General features: G+C 37.8%; 1 protein-coding gene across 5 annotated transcripts in view; it reads right to left on the bottom strand.

The window, feature by feature from the left end:
* The window catches only part of ST6GALNAC3 (ST6 N-acetylgalactosaminide alpha-2,6-sialyltransferase 3), a 578,537-nt gene that overhangs the window by 34,968 nt on the left and 524,811 nt on the right, over nucleotides 1–18,758 (bottom strand). Inside the window, exon 4 of one of the 5 annotated variants that reach the window (XM_058660871.1) lies at nucleotides 16,496–16,602. The exons of the other annotated variants lie outside the window; for them this stretch is intronic. Coding sequence (XP_058516854.1) covers nucleotides 16,563–16,602 — 40 coding nt within the window. The 3' untranslated portion in view covers nucleotides 16,496–16,562. Of the gene's footprint in view, nucleotides 1–16,495; nucleotides 16,603–18,758 lie in introns of those variants that run through there. 5 annotated transcript variants of the gene reach the window in all.

Genomic DNA, 18,758 nt, shown 5'->3' with positions numbered 1-18,758 from the left:
TCCTGTAACCCTTGACCCTGTGTACCCTAATCAACTAAGTAAAATTATTTTAAAAATTTAAAAAAAAATCTTTCAACAGCCAGGTTGTCACAGTGCCATCCCCCGACAGTGGAGGCTGGCAAATGCGGCAATCCATAGGCCATGATGAAGTGCAGGTCAAGCAGGTTGGCATCTTTCTGGACTCTGAGCTGGGAGAAGTGTCATTTTATGATTTGAACAACAGAAGCCACTTGCATAAATTCACTGCTACATTTACAGAAAATCTTGTGCCATATTTCTCAATTGTGCCTTCAAACTCTCTTGCCACCAAAGTCATGTTGAAGGGATAATCAACTTGCTGTTGAGCTGCTGACCCTTCTCAGGATTCACCTTCCTGCCCTCCTACCCCACGCCTGTGCTAACCGATGAGAAAGTTCAGATGTTCCCTCCACAGGCCCGAGAGTGAGGTTGGGAAGAAGGAAGGACCTCGTCAACAGGAACCCTTTCCCAGCCCCAACTGTTGTTGCCACCAGAGTGTCCTTTCCTTGCCCTTTTAGTCCCTTGTGCCACTCTGCCCTCTTTCCCATTGTGGATGAGTATATGAACCAATAAACGTTGTTTGTCCCAGTAAGGAAAAAAAGATGGAGTCCTCTTTATAAAAGAAACTTTGGAGAGCACTATCATTGGCTTTGCCATTTGAGGATACTGCTAAAAGGCAACATCTATGAGATATATTAGAGCTTCAATAGACAGAGTCTGTAGCTAACTTTATTTTGAAATTCCTAGCTTCTAGAACTGAGAAATATTTTTGTTGTTGTTGTTTAAGCCATCTATAGTATTTTTGCTTTATCCGCTCAAATGTACTAATAAAGTTATCTCCACTAAAACTGAACCTCAATGACTAACATCAGGGCCTGGTGGGGAGGAGGCATGCCAGACAGAGTAGAGATTAAGAGCAAAGGCATAAAATTGCAAATGGCTCAGTGGAAATAGTGGATCCCCAAGCTCTAATCCCATTAGGGTTACTTATCAAGCAGTTTTAATTACAGCCCATTATCCCAACTCTTCAAATCTCCATTTCTTCCTCTGCAGGAAGAAATGCCCTGTGCAAACTAATAGTTTAGATTTTCAAAAGCCATGGAGAAGTCACTTTGTTACTAAGTTCAAATAAAATTACTTTTAAATTTCTATCAAAACAACAGTCTAACCTAGTCTTTCATATTATTATATGTTATTTAGCCATCTCAAAACAGAGTTCTTCTGCTAATTGAATTCCTGGGAAAAGTAAGCAGTCACTTCCATTTCTTCTCACCACAGAGCATGTTCACAGTGATCCCAGGGAGCACTCCCATTTCCAGTATCTACACTCTTGCCTGGCCTACTGCTTCGCACAGCCCATAGCTGCATAGTGTCTGCATCCATGTAATCATCCTCAACACAGGAAATCAGTTTGGTACTTTCCCATTCTTTCCAAACTGTGCTTGAACAATCCTAAACTCTTATCCAGCAGATCTAAATCCAGTTTTTAATACCTAATTTTCTTATTGTCTTTATTTTAAGCTTCCATTCGTCCAGGTGGCAGAAAAGAATCAGTCAATCCATTGTATTCTTTTTTTAAAAAAAAGATTTATTTATTTTTATTACAAAGTCAGATATACAGAGAGGAGGAGAGACAGAGAGGAAGATCTTCCTTCCCAAGTGACCGCAATGGCCAGTGCTGCACCAATCCAAAGCCAGAAACCAGGAACCTCTTCCAGGTCTCCCATATGGGTGCAGGGTCCGAAATCTTTGGGCTGTCCTCGACTGCTTTCCCAGGCCATAAGCAGGGAGCTGGATGGGAAGTGGAGCTGCCGGGATTAGAACCGGCACCCATATGGGATCCTGGTGCTTTGAAGGTGAGGACTTTAGCTGCTGGGCCACGCTGCTGGGCCCAATCCATTGTATTCTTTACTGAGCACAAGGCCTTTCCTTCCCCGAGTCTTGGGGCTGTGTATGTTTGCTAAGGGCCAATGTAATAATATTTGCTTTGCTCCTCAGTCTCTACACGTGTCATGTTGGTTCCACCCAGATGTTTCTATATCCACTGATTCTCTGCCCATTGATTCATGTAACTCACAGCATGAAAACTCTGGATCCCATGCTTTTATCTACTTTTGAGCCTGTCTTCATTTAAGGAATATGTCTGTTTACTTTGTGTTCCACATTGATTTCTGCAGACTCTACAAGGGTGTTTTAGTTTCCTCAACCCATTCACTCCCTTCAATCACTATCCAAGTTGTTCTATGCTGCTTGCCATAAAGTGACAAAAATGTGCCTTTCCAGAGTTCTACTGTTAACCCAACACTGCATTGCGTGATCCTCCCTAATGCCCTGCAGGACTGGCACCACTTACATACAGTAGGAGTGATTTGTTTACTGAAGGTTGTGATGTTATGGATTGTCTGCCCTGATCTCTCACTTACTAGATGACGGCATGCACAGTTGCAATTCAATACCTTTATGTATTATTTCCAAAAGTGTCCTATTACTGTTTCTTTTAGGAGGGTTAGATTATTTGACATAGACTTTGGATTATACTGTGTGGGCCCAAGTATCAGCTCTATCCTGAACTAAGCGAATGTATACCCTCACTGGAACTCAGGATCCTTATCTTTCAATACGGGTACTAGAAGCAGTGTGTAAGTATGAGGCAATGGTGAAGATAAACTGAACTAAATTTTCAGTAAAACTTAGAAAGTGCCCACAATACAACTATGCTATTTATAATTATTTTTACTTTGACACAATCATTTGATAAATCAGATTTTTGGCTTGCATTGAAGGTGGGGTGAGCAATGATGGACACAGTGATTTCTCTGTCTAAGATTATCTACAGTAAACAAAACAATGTGTTGGGGTGAAGGACTAATATCACTGTGGGCCTGCTGTAGTTCCGGTTTCTGTTGCAAAGAGATGAGTTATAGAAAGAGGTATGAGAGGGTCAGAGACAAAGTTCATATTTTTAATTCAAAGACAGTGGCATGGAAGAGCCAAGATTCTGGTCTACATACCCTTCTTTTTAGGGAAATCAGGAGGTTCAGAATAACTGGCCATCAATTGGCTTTACCTGATAAAAAATCATGTAAAGTGGTATATGTGTTTGTGTGTATGAGACAGAGAGGGAGAGAGAAAGAGAGGGAGAGAGAGAGAGAGAGAGGTGCCTTATTCTGTGCATGCTGATACAACAAAGTATCATAGACTTGGTGGTTTATAACTTAAAGGATGTGTCAGTTATTGAAGCTAAGTCCAGTCAATGTCAAGGTAAGATTTAGACGCTTTGCTTTCCACATGGCAGATCATGTAAGGTGGTCTCTCTGGGGTCTCTTATAAGATTACAAATCAAATGGATGAAGAGTTGGCCTTTGTGAAATAAACACATTCTCCACACTTTGGGAGTTGGGATTCCAACTCATGAATTCTGGGAGAACACACATCCAGATGGCAGCATTGTGTGGATTTCTGAACTGTGGGAAAACATTCAGCTATGAGATGGCCATGGCTTGCCACTAGAAAAGGCAAGAAGCTTCCTATTATCAACAGTAGGGTCCAGCATATGAAATTTAGTGATACATATTTATTAAGTATCAAGACTCAAAATAAATGAATAGACATACTGAAACAGGTGGGCTCTTGGCAACTTTGTCAGAGCTACTGCCTGCTCCCCGGATGTTCTGGCTAGGAGCTTCCTGGGTAGAATTCCTCTGCTGAACACACAAGCAAACTGATCACTAGAACTGTGCTCTTCAGACTTGCAGACTGAGACTACACTAAGGCTCTTCTTACGTCTCATTAATACCTCCAGAAATCTATGAGGCTAGCGACTCTCATGGGGAGCATAGCAGAAGTAAAAAGGTAAAAATGAAACCTAGAAAGTCATCTTATAAAGAAACTCAAGCATAATTATACTCTTACAACATAAACATGTTCATTTAAAATTGAATGCAGGGCTGAAGACACTAAGGAATCGCATCCAAGTCAACTATTTTTCTGTCAAATCATAGAGAATCCAAAGTACATAATCTATTGATATCAACAAACAAATGTTCAAGTGTGCCAACTTTGGAGAAAAAGTTCTGCAATGACATTATTTCAGTTTTGTTTACAGCTCAATAAAATTAGTAATTTATCTATTAACCCTTACTACCTCAATATATGTTGTTTTTATTTTTTTTTAATAAAATGTCAACAAACTCTTTAAAGAAAGGGTCTGATAGTTGCCATTTTCTGATAAGTATAAGTAGCAACACAAAATGTACAAATTTGTCTGTATTGAATTTCTAGGACTTAAATCAGTGTTTGCTTAGGAAGACTGTTTCCAGGTAGTATTGCCTTAATCTTTTCTCAGACTCACGCTGCCCCCACCCCCGGGCCTTCCTGGGACACTTACTAAGCTACTACTGTATGCCAGAACTGTGTCAAAGGGTGCAGTTATCTCACACCAACAGTCATAGCCTCTGCCTCAGAAACTGACGCTTTAACTGGGGAGGTTGGCTCTGAAAAATAATTACAATTCCACATGATAAGCAAAATGAAAGAGTCATGAATAAGTTATTAAGGCGGAAGTAATTAATTCTGCTTGAGTGGCAAAGGGAAACAAAGCTAATGCAGAGGTCCTTGAAGAGTGTTCCGGGAGTCTTCTAGTCTTTGTGTTAATAAACAAGGCCCCTATTTCATGCGTTTATTTGAATTAAGAAGCTAAACTACATTTAAAAAAATGCTTTGGCTCTTGGACTTGGCTGTGCTTTTGAGTCACCTGGGAAGATCTTAAAAATTGGGACCAGGAGACTATACAGATCAATTCAGACAGAATCCCAGGACTGAGCCTCAGGCACAAGGATTAAAAAAAAAAAAAAAGAAAGAAGGTACCAGGCAATTCAGATTATTCACCAGGTCTGACAACAGCTTTTGAACAGCAACCAACCACAGTTAGACCTTTTTGCTCTAGGTCAAGGGGACCCTACATTGTGGGGGAGAAGAGATACAACAGAACTATACCCATCTATAATCCATAAAAATGTATGTGAAAACTGCTTATGTTGTTCAATTCACAATCTTCATTTCACACACCTAATTACAGTCTACATTAATGTTAGGCAAGTTTAGATTTGATATCCATCAATGCTATTTATGGATGGTTATTGGCTAGGTGTTCAAAATTATATGCCAATATGTAGACTTAAAGACTTATATGCCAAAGACTTAGGGGTTCTAAGTACTTGAAATGATGCTTGTTTCCAAATAAACTATAGTGAATGACTTCTAAATATGTTGAAGTATGTGATGAATTAAGCCTACAATAATTTACCAACCCAAAATTTCTGCCTTTAAAAATATGTATGCATATTTTGACAGAATTACACAAGAAAGGAAAATTCAAAGAGAGAGAGAGAGACCTTTCATCAGGTCAGGAATCTTGGCTTCTTCCAGATTTTCTACATGGCTGCAAGGGCCCAAACACTTGGGCCTTACTCCAATAATAATCCAGGCACACTAGCAGGAGGCTGGATTGGAAATGGAGCAACTGGGTCTCAAAGCAGCACCCGTATGAGATGTTAATTTCTCAGGTGGTTGCTTTACTTGCAACATCTCAATGTTGGCCCCTAAAATGATTCCTTTTGGAAAAAAAAACTGAGAAAATCAAAATAAACCATGGATTTTCAATAACAACAATAAAATATGTAAATATGAGTTTACTAGTTATGATAAATGTTGACAGAAATACTCCATACTGCAATATTTAAAATATATTGCATGTATGACTGTACAGCATGTTAAAATTTCATTTTAAAATATATCCTTTTATTTGGAAAACTTAGACAATATTCAATGCCACTTTTCCCTTTTTGCATAAGAATTTGACCTTCAGTTAACTTTCTAGCTCTTTTCCTCTATAAAATAATAATACATCAGCTATTTTTTGCTAGGATAACATTGCTTGTGAAAAACTGACAGCTGGTTGATGAATTGCATCTGAGCCGCAAGAACTATAAACACCTGGAAGAAAGCCATTGCTTTAAACTTTCTTGAATGTGGGAACCTTTGCTAATTGGCCTGATCCTTGTAGAGGACTTGAAGGCTTTCTTGATGGAGTTGTTATGGGAGACATTGACTCCGATGAGATGAGATGGTTTTAATCCCTGGCAGCTCACATTTTTTTATTTGCAAAGGAATAATTTCCCTAGACTTAAACTGTGTACTAGATGCCAAATGAATAATCAAATTGCTTAACATGACTTTTGGGAGGTTGAGTCTGTTAGGCAAATATCTGATAGAAACTGACCACACATATCATGATCTCCTGAACACATAATCAAACTGATGAGAAAATGGTGTATTATTTTCTCTCACATATCCAGACATATCTACAGGATGGTCGCATAAATTAAGTCAAGGATCAGTGGTGATTTAGGGAATTACATTGTCTTATTCATTTGAATCATAGGTTATTTAAAGGTCATCAAAACAAGAGATAAAGAGTCCAAAAATCATTATCTATCTACTGATTGATTGAGGCCTCAGTTGTGTAGTCGTTTAGTAACAGTGACAAGTTTAACATTCATTTTAATGATTGTGTTACTCTATAAGATAAATGTACCACAGTTTCTTTATCCATTCCTCTTTTGCTAGGAATCTGGGTTGTTCCCATATCTTTGCTATTGTAGATTGCGCTGTTATAATATAGAATTGCAGGTCACTTTCTCATACACAGATTTTATTTCCTTTGGCTATATTCTCAAGGGTGAGATAGCTAGGTCATATGGTAGATCCATTTTCAGTTGTCTTGGCATTCTCCATACTGTTTTCCATAGTGGCTTCACTAGCTTACGGTCCCATGAAGAGTGAAGTAGGGTGACTTTTCCCTCGTATCCATGCCAACATTATTGGCAGATTTCAGAATATAGGTCACTCTCACTGCAGTTAGTTGGAACCTCACTGTGGTTTTTATTTGTAGTTCTCTACTAGTTAGGGAACCTGAGTATTTTTTTGTATGTCTATTAGCCACTTGAGACATCTCAATGTGTTCTTTTGAAAAATGTCTGTTTATTTCCTTTTCCCATTTCTTCACAGAATTATTTGTTTGCCATTGCTGAATTACTGAAGCTGTTAGTAAATCTTGGCTATTTCTCCACTATCTCTTGTGTAGTGTGCAAAGATTTTCTCCAATTCTGCTGGTTGCCTCTTCACTTTATTGATCATTTAATTTGTTGTCCTACAGAAACTTCTATGCTGATGTAGTCCCATTTGTTTATTTTGGCTTTGACTGCCTGGCTTGTATTGACCTTTCTAGGTCTTTATCAATGCCTATATCTTGTATAAAATGCAACATCACTTCATGCTAAATACCCTAAGAAAGTTACTCACAACACAATCAATGTAATACATTAAAACCACAAATCCTGCATTATACTGAATGGGAAAAGACTGGAAGTCTTCCCACTAAGATATGGAACGAGACAAGGATATCTACTTCCACCACTGCTATTCAACATAGTACTGGAAGTCCTTGCTACAGCTATTGGGAAAGAAAATAATATTAAAGAGATTCAAACTGGAAATGAAGAATTCAAATTATTCTTGCTTGAGATGACATGATTCAATAAATAGGAGAAATAAAGACCCAATAAAGAAGATGTTGAAACTCATAAGAACGTTTGACAGGACAACAGGGTACAAAATCAGTGCACATCAATCTATAGCCCCAGTATACACAAACAACTGCACTGACTTGTAAGAACAAAATATCAGAGAAGAACCTTAAAAACCTTGAAATTATCCTAACCAGAGACATGGAAGACCTCTGCGATGAAAATTACAAACATTTAAAAAGTAATAGGAGAGACATATAAGATGGAGAAAGTTACCATGTTCCTGGAAAGGGAGAATCAAATCATCAACATGTCCTTATTAGCAAAAGTAATATACAGATTCAATGTGATCCAAATTAATCTCCCAAGAATATTTATCTCAGAAAAGATGATACAAAAATCTACCTGAAACCACAAGAGACCACAGATATCTAAAGTTATCCTGAAGAATAAGCATAAAGCTGGAGGAATCACAATTCTGGAAATCAAGTTATACTACAGAATAGTGATCATCAAAATATTGTGGTACTTGTACAGCAACAGGGAAGATCAATGGAACAGAATACAAACCCTAGAATTGAGGCTACACATGCAAGATTAGTTGGCTAACTAATCTTCCACAAAAGATCTCAGAATAACAGAGAAATATTTGGTCTCATCAATAAATGCTGTTGGGACAACTGGATATCAGCCTGTCGAAGTAAGAAACTATACCCCACCTTTCACCTTGTGTAAAAATCAGTTCTAAATGGTTCAAGGTCTAAATCTGCATCAAGAAACCATAAAAGCATTAGAAGAAAATCTATGAACATGCTTACAGATGAGAATCATACAATAGCATATTTGTAATATTAACTTGTGTGGTTGTTAGACTTTTATTTAAGTAGTATGAGCATGTAGAAATAACTGCATTTTGGTTAGTATTTCTTCATTCACTACTCTTCTGAATATATTTCCAAGTCTCAATTGAAGGCATATGATCATATGTCTGGATTTCAATAGCCCCTAAACATGATCTCCCAAAACATGTTTAGAGCCATATTCAGAGTTGATTCAGAAGTTTCTGTGAGTAAAATAGGAATAGAAGGACAGCAAAAGGGTTCCTTTAAGTCTTAGGTTCTTTTTATGCTATTTATAACAGGCTCTTTGTGATTCCAAATGATTCTCAATGATAACTATAAGTGAGTTGATGGCTTTTTCCAAATGAGTGAGCCATTTGTCATTCCTGTCAATGTGACCTAACATAAGTATATGTCTAGGCCAATAAACTGGAACATTTGTTTATAAACCTCTGCTTCCCACTAGACTGCCCATGAATGCTTTGAAAGCAGAGGCTGGGCTTCATTTATTTTTCATTTCCCAATAATAATCACAACTATCAGCTATTCCATAATTAACTATTTGAATGAAAATATTCTTGAAGAAATAGGGTGAACAGGCCTGGTGCTGTGGCCTAGCAGCTAAAGTTCTCGCCTTCAAAGGATCCCATGTGGTCACCAGTTCTAATCCCGGCAGTTTCATTTCCCATCCAGCTCCCTGATTATGGCCTGGGAAAACAATCAAGGACGGCCCAAAACCTCGGGACCCTGCACTTGCATGGAAGACCCAGAGGAGCTCCTGGCTCCTGGCTTCAGGTGGTGCAGCACCGGCCGTTGTGGTCACTTGGGGAGTGAATCATCGGATGGAAGATCTTCCTCTCTGTCTCTCCTCTGTATGTCTGACTTTGTAATAAAAATAAATCTTAAAAAATAAATACGGTCAACAGTCTCAAAAAAGTGTCAGGGAGATTATTCTAAAACTCTGGACCAGATTTTATCAAAGATACATTTCTTACTAAAGAAAGAAAATGGTAATCTTGTTTAGAAAGATGCTTGTTGAACTTCTTTCTTCTACCAGTTCAGTGTTTGAAAATTGCACCCTGTTTAAGGCTATCAGAGACTTCGTGTCTAATTTCTATCTTTGACAAATGCTTATTTCTGAATGTTCACCATGCCAAAAATGTGTTATCAAATGTGGGCAGTCAGTGTGCTCTAAGTACCTGGACCCTAATGACCTTGCTGCTATTAAGTCTCCCAAATTAAAAATCAAGCATGTGGCCAGTCAAAATTATGATAACATCACAGTTAGGTCTGCAAAACAACACAGTGTTTTACAGAACCTTCCTTTGCATCTACACTGTATTTTCTCTGATAAGCGCTTGCCAACAAAGACATCATACTAATTACAATTTGTTTTACAAAGGGCAGGAAAACTGATAAATGATTCATTGATTATTTTTATTTCCACAATAATTCTTCTGTTCTTGTTCTCAAGTTCCATTTGGATAATAAATGGAGGCCTTAAGTGCTTTTCCAGGGAATTAGAAGAATTCATGTCAAGAGTTTTAATTCTCAGCAACTATGACTGAATACACATTTTATAAAAAAGGGAACACAGAAAAATAACTCATGCTTGTTAATATGGAAATCAAAATGAACTGCCCTTTGAAAAGTTTGCCTATGTTATGAAATGTTCTTTGGCTTCTCTGAAGATTCATCAAGTCCCAACATTCCATGTTGGGTAAATGCAGCTTCCTCTGCTCCTACGTCTCCAGATGACTGTGCTTGAGACACAAGATGTCTCTCAATATTTATCCTGGTTCTCTGGTCTTGCAAATGTTAATACATGATGTCTAATTTGCTCAAACTGTATACGAGTTTGGTTTGAGGAGGAATTTGAAACAGATCAAAAGATTTTCAGCGACGGAATGACCAAGGGTCCCACGATGAAGAAGAGTGAACCCAAAAAGGACAGAGGGCTCCGAAAGGTCTTTTAATGTTTTGTCTTCGCTAACTGTCCTCTCCTGCTATCCAAGGTTGTGTTAGCCAGTTCTAAACAAGGGACCCAGATCTTCTTCCATCTGTACATTGCTATCATGTGTGCCTTATGCACCTAACCTTGTAATAAGCCCCCACTGACCTTTACATCATCTGCCAACTCTTAATCAACTTCTGAATCCATTTCCCAAGTGTTAGTATCTTCAGTCTGTGGAACAGAAACATTTTCTCATCATCTCTGTCTCCTGGGCCTCTTTTTATCTCATACTCAATTGCTAGCTTTTGCTGTGAAATAGTCCTCAAATTTATTCCCCTGATTTTCCTATACTAAAAGCTTCATCATTATCTCTATTCCCAAAAATTGCAATCACTTGGTGTTGCTTTTCTTTGCCATAAGTCTTTTCTTCCCTTTATCTGTCTCTTAAATGGTGGTCACAGTGAGTTTTCTAGAATGCAAAGCCAATCTGTCATTCGTCTCGCTAATGTTAGTCCAATTGCTTTTTATCACCTTGATTAGAAAATAAAATGTAATACGCTTCACTTTTTATAGAAGTCTTCACCCTTTTCCCCCTGTTTACATTTCTGGCATCCTCACTGCAGGCTGATCTTCCACTTGCATGGCATATTAATTCATTCACAATATACAGAACTATTTACTGTGCAATGTATAAATAATTATTTACAGCTTAGAAACCCTGCACCAAGTACTTTTCTGGGTGCATGCAGGATTTCAGATCCATCCAGATTTAGTGCAGTTGGACATGCTCTTATGCATGTCCTTTCTAAGCTTCTTTTAGAGTATTTCTCTCATTTGGTCAAATGGTTAAATATTTTCATCCTATATTGGAATGTCTGGGTTTGATACTTGCTTCTGTCTTCTGACTGCAGCTTCCTGCTAATGGAGACCCAGGAACACACACACACACACACACACACACACACACACACACACACCTCTCATCCATTGCTTCTCTCCACAAATATCTACAATGGTCGAGCTGAGCCAAACCAAGGTGGGGTCCATGCTACAAATGTAGGAGACCAAGACTGAGTTCCCTATTCCTGGTTTCAGCTTGATTCTACCTAAGTAGTTGAGTATATTTATGGAATGAATAAAAAAATTGAAACTCTATCTCTCATGGAAATAGGCAACAATTTAAACAAAAGAAAACAAAATAAAAGTCTTCTCATAGTTTACATCTTCCATGGGGCAGCCAAGCCCAGTAGCTGTGCTACTAGAATCTACTGACTTCATGTACACATTGTAATATGTGTGTTGGTATCTCTTTCACTCATTAAACTGTGGGTCATTTTGTGTCTGTGTCATATTGAATGTAATACCTGGAATATGGAGAGCTGAACAAATGATGATTGTGTATATCCTAGGACAAATTTGCACAAGTCTCTTGACCTCTACAAAATACAAGATCATCACTAGAGAATCCCCACTGCTACCCCTGTCCATCAATGTCAAAGTGATCCTTTTAATTTTAGAATTAAAATAAAATACATTGTAATGAAAAATATTGGGATCTTAGTAATGGCTCCCTCAGAGTAGTAGCTTCCAGGGAGAATCTGGGCAAATGTATATATGTGTGCACATGTCATGCATTCTTATAACACAAAATTCCTTCCTTTAGTAAATGTTATTCATTGGTAATCATGTTTATTCATGCAATTGTTTGTTTATTTATTTCTAAAAGCATGATTTCTTCAGGGCAGATTTAGTTTCTGTTACATATTCAGCAATACATGGTTGTTGAATAATGAACAGAGGAGCAATCTTCTTCTTCAGTCTTTGTAACAACAAAGCACGGCATTGTGTTTTTCAGAAAAAAATGTACATTCAGTGTAACGAAGTAACCTGCCAAGGGTTACACAGTTGATGATAAAGCCTTGGGAGTACTACTGCACTTCTGCGTCTTGGTTTTCCGTATCAGAATGAACTATTCTAGTGCTATTTAAAAATTTAAACACATGAGCTCATTCTCACCGTTCATTGTAGCATGGCTAAGAAATTATTAACTTTAAATACTATTTTAAAAATATGAGTGGACACACAGAGGATGTGTCTCTTTCTGATCTCTTCAGCATTTAAAACAGAATCCCCACCACGGAAATGTGGAAAATAACAACAGAAAATATAAGCGTACAGTTGTTTCTCACACGGATAATGTTTTTCATAACTCCTAGTGTGAACTGGTGTGAACTGGAAATCATGAACATTAATCTGATATTTGAAAGTTAGGACACACAACTGACAATTAGATATTAAAGACTTAATGGCTGTATTATTTTCCAAACTTCCTAAAATCCTTTTTCTAAGCATCTTACAGAACAGATATATTCTTTCCTACTGGAAGAAACTGAAAATTTTGAGATGTAGTCCTACTATGCAATTGTTCAGAATCTGGGCAAGGTTCAGTCTTAACTATATAGAGCTTAAATCTGGAGTAGACACAGAGCTACGTCTTGAACAGATGTACCACACGGGTGAAACTACACAACAATGAGCAATTTCCAAGACATTTGTTGATCATGCTCTTAGCTGCTGTTGGACTCATTTTTCCAAAATAGAGTCCCAGTGGCAGGGTTCTCAGCCAGGTGCCAAGGAAAATATCAACAAATCCAAAGCGGATTACAAGAACATTACAGGAATCCAGCCACCACACTCAGGTGGAATCAGGACATTGTTGTTCCCTACTTTCCAAGTTTTCTAAGGACAAAAACATGATGTCATGAAAGGGTGCTGTCATAGAAGAAATGATTTATAACTGAGTACCTGAATGCCCAGATCATCTGCATTTAATGTAATTTTGCTACCTTCAAAACTGACTTAAGCTACTTTAAAAATAAGAAAAAATTCTGGTTCCCCATCTTTCAGATGTATTCTCTTTATATAACTCAAGAGGCCAAGCACTTAGCATTGAGGAGTCAGTTCCCCGACTCAACACATTGCATTACATTAATGCTGAATTTCAGACATGAATTATTTTAATGAGCCATTTTACAAGCCACTTATTGTCTGAATTCTTATAAAAAATTAGCAAGGTTTATTCTTTAACCACTTAATAAAACTCCTCTGGTTTTCTCTTTCACAAAGCATATATTAGGGTACATTTCTCTTACAGGTCAGGAGATGCCTGCAGACCAGAGAAAGAAGAGGTCTTCTGGTAGTTAGATATACTCATGGATTGTACATCAGAGAGCTCAGAGTAAAGGAAAATTTCAGAAGCTTTTTTTTTTTCACCTGGGAAAGCAGAATTCTTTTAAATCTCTGTAAAAGTACTTGACTGTCATATGAGATTAGTTTAGCCCTAATGAAATATCTTCAGAATGAAAAATAGAAAGGCATTCGCTATTAGCATGAAATGTTAGAAACTAAAGGACTGCTTTGTTGTGATGAAATATCTTGGAACATTATTCATACGTTTTTGCTTTTATTCATACCTGTTCAGACACACAGTTGCTTGAACATGTTAAGCTTTCCCAATTCTATAGACTCATTGGGCAGAAATAGATTCAAATCACCATTTGGAGTAAGTGTTTCAGCGTGATTCTAGAAAGGAGAATAAGCACTTCAAGTAGTGAGATTTTAATATTTGAGACTGGTTATACAAATTACAGAAGAGCTGAAGTCCATCAGGGAAAGATGAAGCTACCCAAATATATGCCACATGGGAAAGTTGCCGCAGAAACTAATATACTCAGGAGGGAATATCACAGTATAGCCTGGAGAATGTCCAGTAAAGGCTGGAGCAATGGTGAGAGGGGCTGTCCATAGAAATGGGGCAGAGAAGACACAGCATTTCCAACAGCTGTATTATGAAGGCAGAGGTAGAAATAACTGGACTTGGACTTTTCACCCTCTACTTTTTTGCTTGTACTCGATTGTGGTCAAAAACACCCAGAATCAAGAGAGGCGCCAGTTGGTGTTTTCTGTGATGGAGGCATGGAGGAAAGGAAGGGAATGCCTGTAAGGAAAAAGCAGGCTAATGGCCAATCAGCACACACAGCTGACTCTGAATCCCCTCTGTGGCAAATGTCAAGTACATTATTGTTGTGCTATAAACTTTGAAATTTCATTCCGTATTTTCTTTTGCTCATAATTCTTACTGATATTAACTGACCCACCCATTGTGACCTATGCACTATATAAGTGCTGGTGTTCACTGTCACATGAAATCAGAGGACATGCATGAGAGGAGACAAAAGGAGAAACCAATGTGTACTTTATTTGGATATGGCTTTCTTGAAGAAGATTCAGTTATAATGCCTTATTCTTTCTGGAGTTATATCAATGTTGACAGATATAATTCTTGATCATGAATAGCGTGCACACACTGGCTCTATCATTAATTTTTAGGATGTGTTCAAGGACAGATTGACTACAAAGAGAAACAAGTTGTAGGATGAGGTCAAGTCTGGTAAAGGGTAGAGTGGTGTGTATAAAAAAAGAGGGAGGCATTGTGCTCCGTCTATCATTCTTACATCATAGCTCCATTTCCTTTGGTTTATATCAGACTTTCCAGGGTGCACCTTGCCTAGCTGCTGCCTCCACCTGCATTTGAATCTTGCATAGAACCTGTTTGTGTATAACCTCTCTGTTGAATGCTTATGTGAAGGTGGTATTGTCAAAGCCAGTAGCAAAATCTATTCACACCTGTGCGTGCCATGAATCTGTCTCTTCCCAACCTGAGCCTGCAGGTTGTGTCACCCACATGCCTTTTCTCTTGTCCCCTTGGAATTCAAGAGAGTGAATCAAAGTGCCTGAAAGTCAGGCCCTTCATAGAGCTTCCACTTATCAACAGCCTGGTGCATGCTCAGAACTGTGTTGGATACCTTGCCTGGATGATTTATCTAATTCACACACGATATCAGTTTACAGATGAAGAAAACAGCTTGGAGATGAAATCATATACCAAGGTCATTCAACCAGTAAGCCACAGCAATGGGAGTTAAGCCCAATTCATTGTGTGCAATCATACACTACATTATACTGCTTCAATCAGACTGGGGTCAAGAAAGAACTGTGGCCCTGCAGATTCCTTATCACTTAAATGAGGTTTCCTGCACCAGAGAAATTTTTTTCTTTAGTCAGGCTCCTCAAAAACACACCAGAGTTCTGGATACATGCGCACTGAGGAAACCTGGATAGGCAGTAACATCACCGCAGGGACCAACCAGCCAACAATGCTGTTCTGCACTTGCTGTGCACTGACCAGGATTCATGCCATTCACCCGTTCAGTCCCTGGACTCCCAATTAGGCTTTCATCTTGCAGATAAATCAGTGTCAGGTAATCAAACACATTTCTCCTTGTCTCTTCTCATTTAGGGTGTTGTATCTACTTACTACAGCTTATTTTGTTCCACTTATCATGACTAATATAAAATCATTCTATTAATAATCTGCCCATCTTGTCTTCATATCTGGTGTCTGGGATACAACAGAAATCTTTCCATTTCAGTTTAAAAGCACTGCTTCATCCAACTCACTGACTGCAAACCGACACACAATCTAACAGGAAGGTTCTGGATCAGTAAGTAAATACAGAAAGGTTCTGGATCAGTAAGTAAATGCAGAAATTCTATTAGTTTTCAGACCTGGGATTTATGCCGTCCATTTTGAAGGAAACCAAAATCCTATACTGGAATAGGAAAAACACCATGGATAGATCCATTTTTAACAGCATCCACGTAACTATTAGACACAAGCCAGGAAGGCAGTGGTTTCAATATCGTGCAGGTACTTTTATTCCTGTTCTTTGAATTTGACAAAGACAGTAAATAACAAACCTATATACATTTTGAAGAAACATTAAAACACTGATGAGTGTAATATTAAAAATGTTGTCTGTTACATAAAGAGAGAAATTAAAGTGCCTTTGATTCTTAATGAAACTGTGCCAGACTTACATAAATCTAAATTCCTTACCTTAACCTGAGCTTAAAACAACAGATTATTCAACAGTATTTTACAAATACAATCAAAATTGTCATTTCCTACCATACTGAGTGATCACAGAGTAGAAGAGAGATAGCACATATTGGGAAGCATCTAAAGAGTTTAGCAAGGTAACATTTATTTTTCACCACAGAAAGATAACAGCAGTTGTAAAATTCAGAGTTTATTTCATTCATTTAGAGAAGGGCAGGTGGGTGTTCCTGTTGCAATCCTCTCCTATAAAAACAAAGGAGAATGAACAAATACAAGAGGCAATATTCACTCCACAATGCAAGAAGGTACATGGACAAAAAGTCCATCACAGTAATTAAATTTCAGTGTTGACATAGTACATCTCAACATTCAGAGGTGCAAATATAGTTTATACTGAACTTGTGAGAAAAATACAATGTATGTGAATATCTATTTCTGTTACAAAGCTGCATCTTCCACGTGTTCAGAAAGGGTGAAGATTAGTGCAAACTGAAGCAGTGACCACAGAAAGTGAATATAATCATTTTAAAATAATTGAAATAATAAGATGGACTCATCAGAAGGAATGATTTCCAAGTACTTTTAGTTACAGAACTGTTTGTACATATACAACCTAATCAGAAGCCAAATGTGAAGTAAACTTAAGTGGGATACTGTAATTTTTGATGAGGTACAAGGTGTTTCAGTCCTCTTCCTCCTCCATGGCAGAGTAAATGCAAAGAATCAGGACCTAAAATTACTCTTTTAACCAAAAAATATGTAAAATGGAAAAAATGTTACTTAATTTTAAGGTACTGTAGTGATTTTGAGATACAGACAGATGGAAGAGAGCTAGCTATACATTACCGGAGAAGAGCTTATGGAATCTGTAGATCATAGTAGGGAATAAAAGCAATATGATTAGAAGTAATTGTTATTCATTTCTTCCACATGAAAAAAGAATGCATAATTCTTTTTCATTGCAGACTGTGTGTGTATTTGGTGTCTGCCTCCAGCCCTAGTCTGTCTGGCTATGCCCTGAGCATTGGTGTGTGCATGCAGGCTCTTGCTCGGATGAAAGTGCCTGAGACTACAAGATGCTCTTCTTCTTATGCTTAATAAGTCTCCAGCATCAATCCAGATTGATTCAGGCATATACATAGTTTATTAGTCAGCTGAGGGCGTTAGCTTGCTGTGAAAGCAAAGGATTTCAAAACCTCAGTGACTTGTAACAACTTACAAGGAAATCTTCAAAAAAATTCATGAAAATTAGTATTATGAAAAAATGACATGAATTTCAATTTTTTGCAGCAAATAAATTCATCTTTCAGTTTCATTTTCCACAAATATTTTAAAGTAGTCTTGCATTTCTTGCTAATAATAATAAGCTCCTTCACCCTATGACCAAGGCTAACACAGTTATTTTGATACATTGCTGGCCTGTGATAACGAAAAATACATGTAGCAATATACAACAGAAGCTGTCTGGAAGCTTCTATTTCAACTTAGTTTTGTTTCTTTTGTTACAAGATACCAATGATGGATATCACATTTTTCTACAGCTGGCATGACTCATGACAATTTCCACTTAAAGGGGAATGCATGGTTTCTTCTATACTCCTCTTTCAAAACTTCTTTCTCACTTAAGTTATGTCCACTGAATAATTTCATGTCTGAGACTGCTGCTAGTATTTGAGGCATTTTGAAAGCAGGGATGAGACCTACCAGGTCCCGAACAAAACGAATGTATAATTTAGTGTTGCTGCCTCTTCAACAGATATGATTTTATGGAAACTTTTAATTATAAAATCACAGCTCAAAAATACTTTCAGTACATATTGAAAGTGAAAGACAAGATAAACCTCAGGAGAAACTGAGCTTTGCCTCATAAATGCTTAAGAGTGGATTCATGGATGGACTGGTGCCAGGGCATATTCATTCAGTCAGTCATTCAGTACTATGAACCCAGCCATCACTCTGCCACATTAATTCCTGCTGTCTTGAGTGTTACAAACACAACACAACCTTTAGGGAATAGCTGATGTCATATTTAACATCAAACATCATCCCAGCTGCTATCCTGCTTCCAGCATTTACTGACATTAAGACCAAGGACAAGTTATTTCACTCTGATAATCCTCTCCATCCACAATTCCTCATAGGATTGTTGTAAAGATTTCCTGAGATAACAAGCATACAGTCATGACTCAAGCACAGAAAATACCCAATAAAAAACAACCACAGTCCTCATCGTCACCATGAGCATATTCTGTGTGAGAGCAGTGGTGAGGAAGAGGAACTGTCTTCATAGAATATCTGAAAAACATCAGAAGTCTTCACTGAACAAACTTGGGATAGGCCCATCTTGAAATGTAATGATCTGAAAAGTTAAAGCCAATTCAATCAACAGATGAACAATA

This window comes from Ochotona princeps, chromosome 2, assembly GCF_030435755.1.
Source record: "Ochotona princeps isolate mOchPri1 chromosome 2, mOchPri1.hap1, whole genome shotgun sequence".
In the NCBI taxonomy this organism is placed as follows: Eukaryota; Metazoa; Chordata; class Mammalia; order Lagomorpha; family Ochotonidae; genus Ochotona; species Ochotona princeps.
Note: the sequence above shows the minus strand (reverse complement) of the source record. Positions and strands in the feature narration are given on the sequence as shown.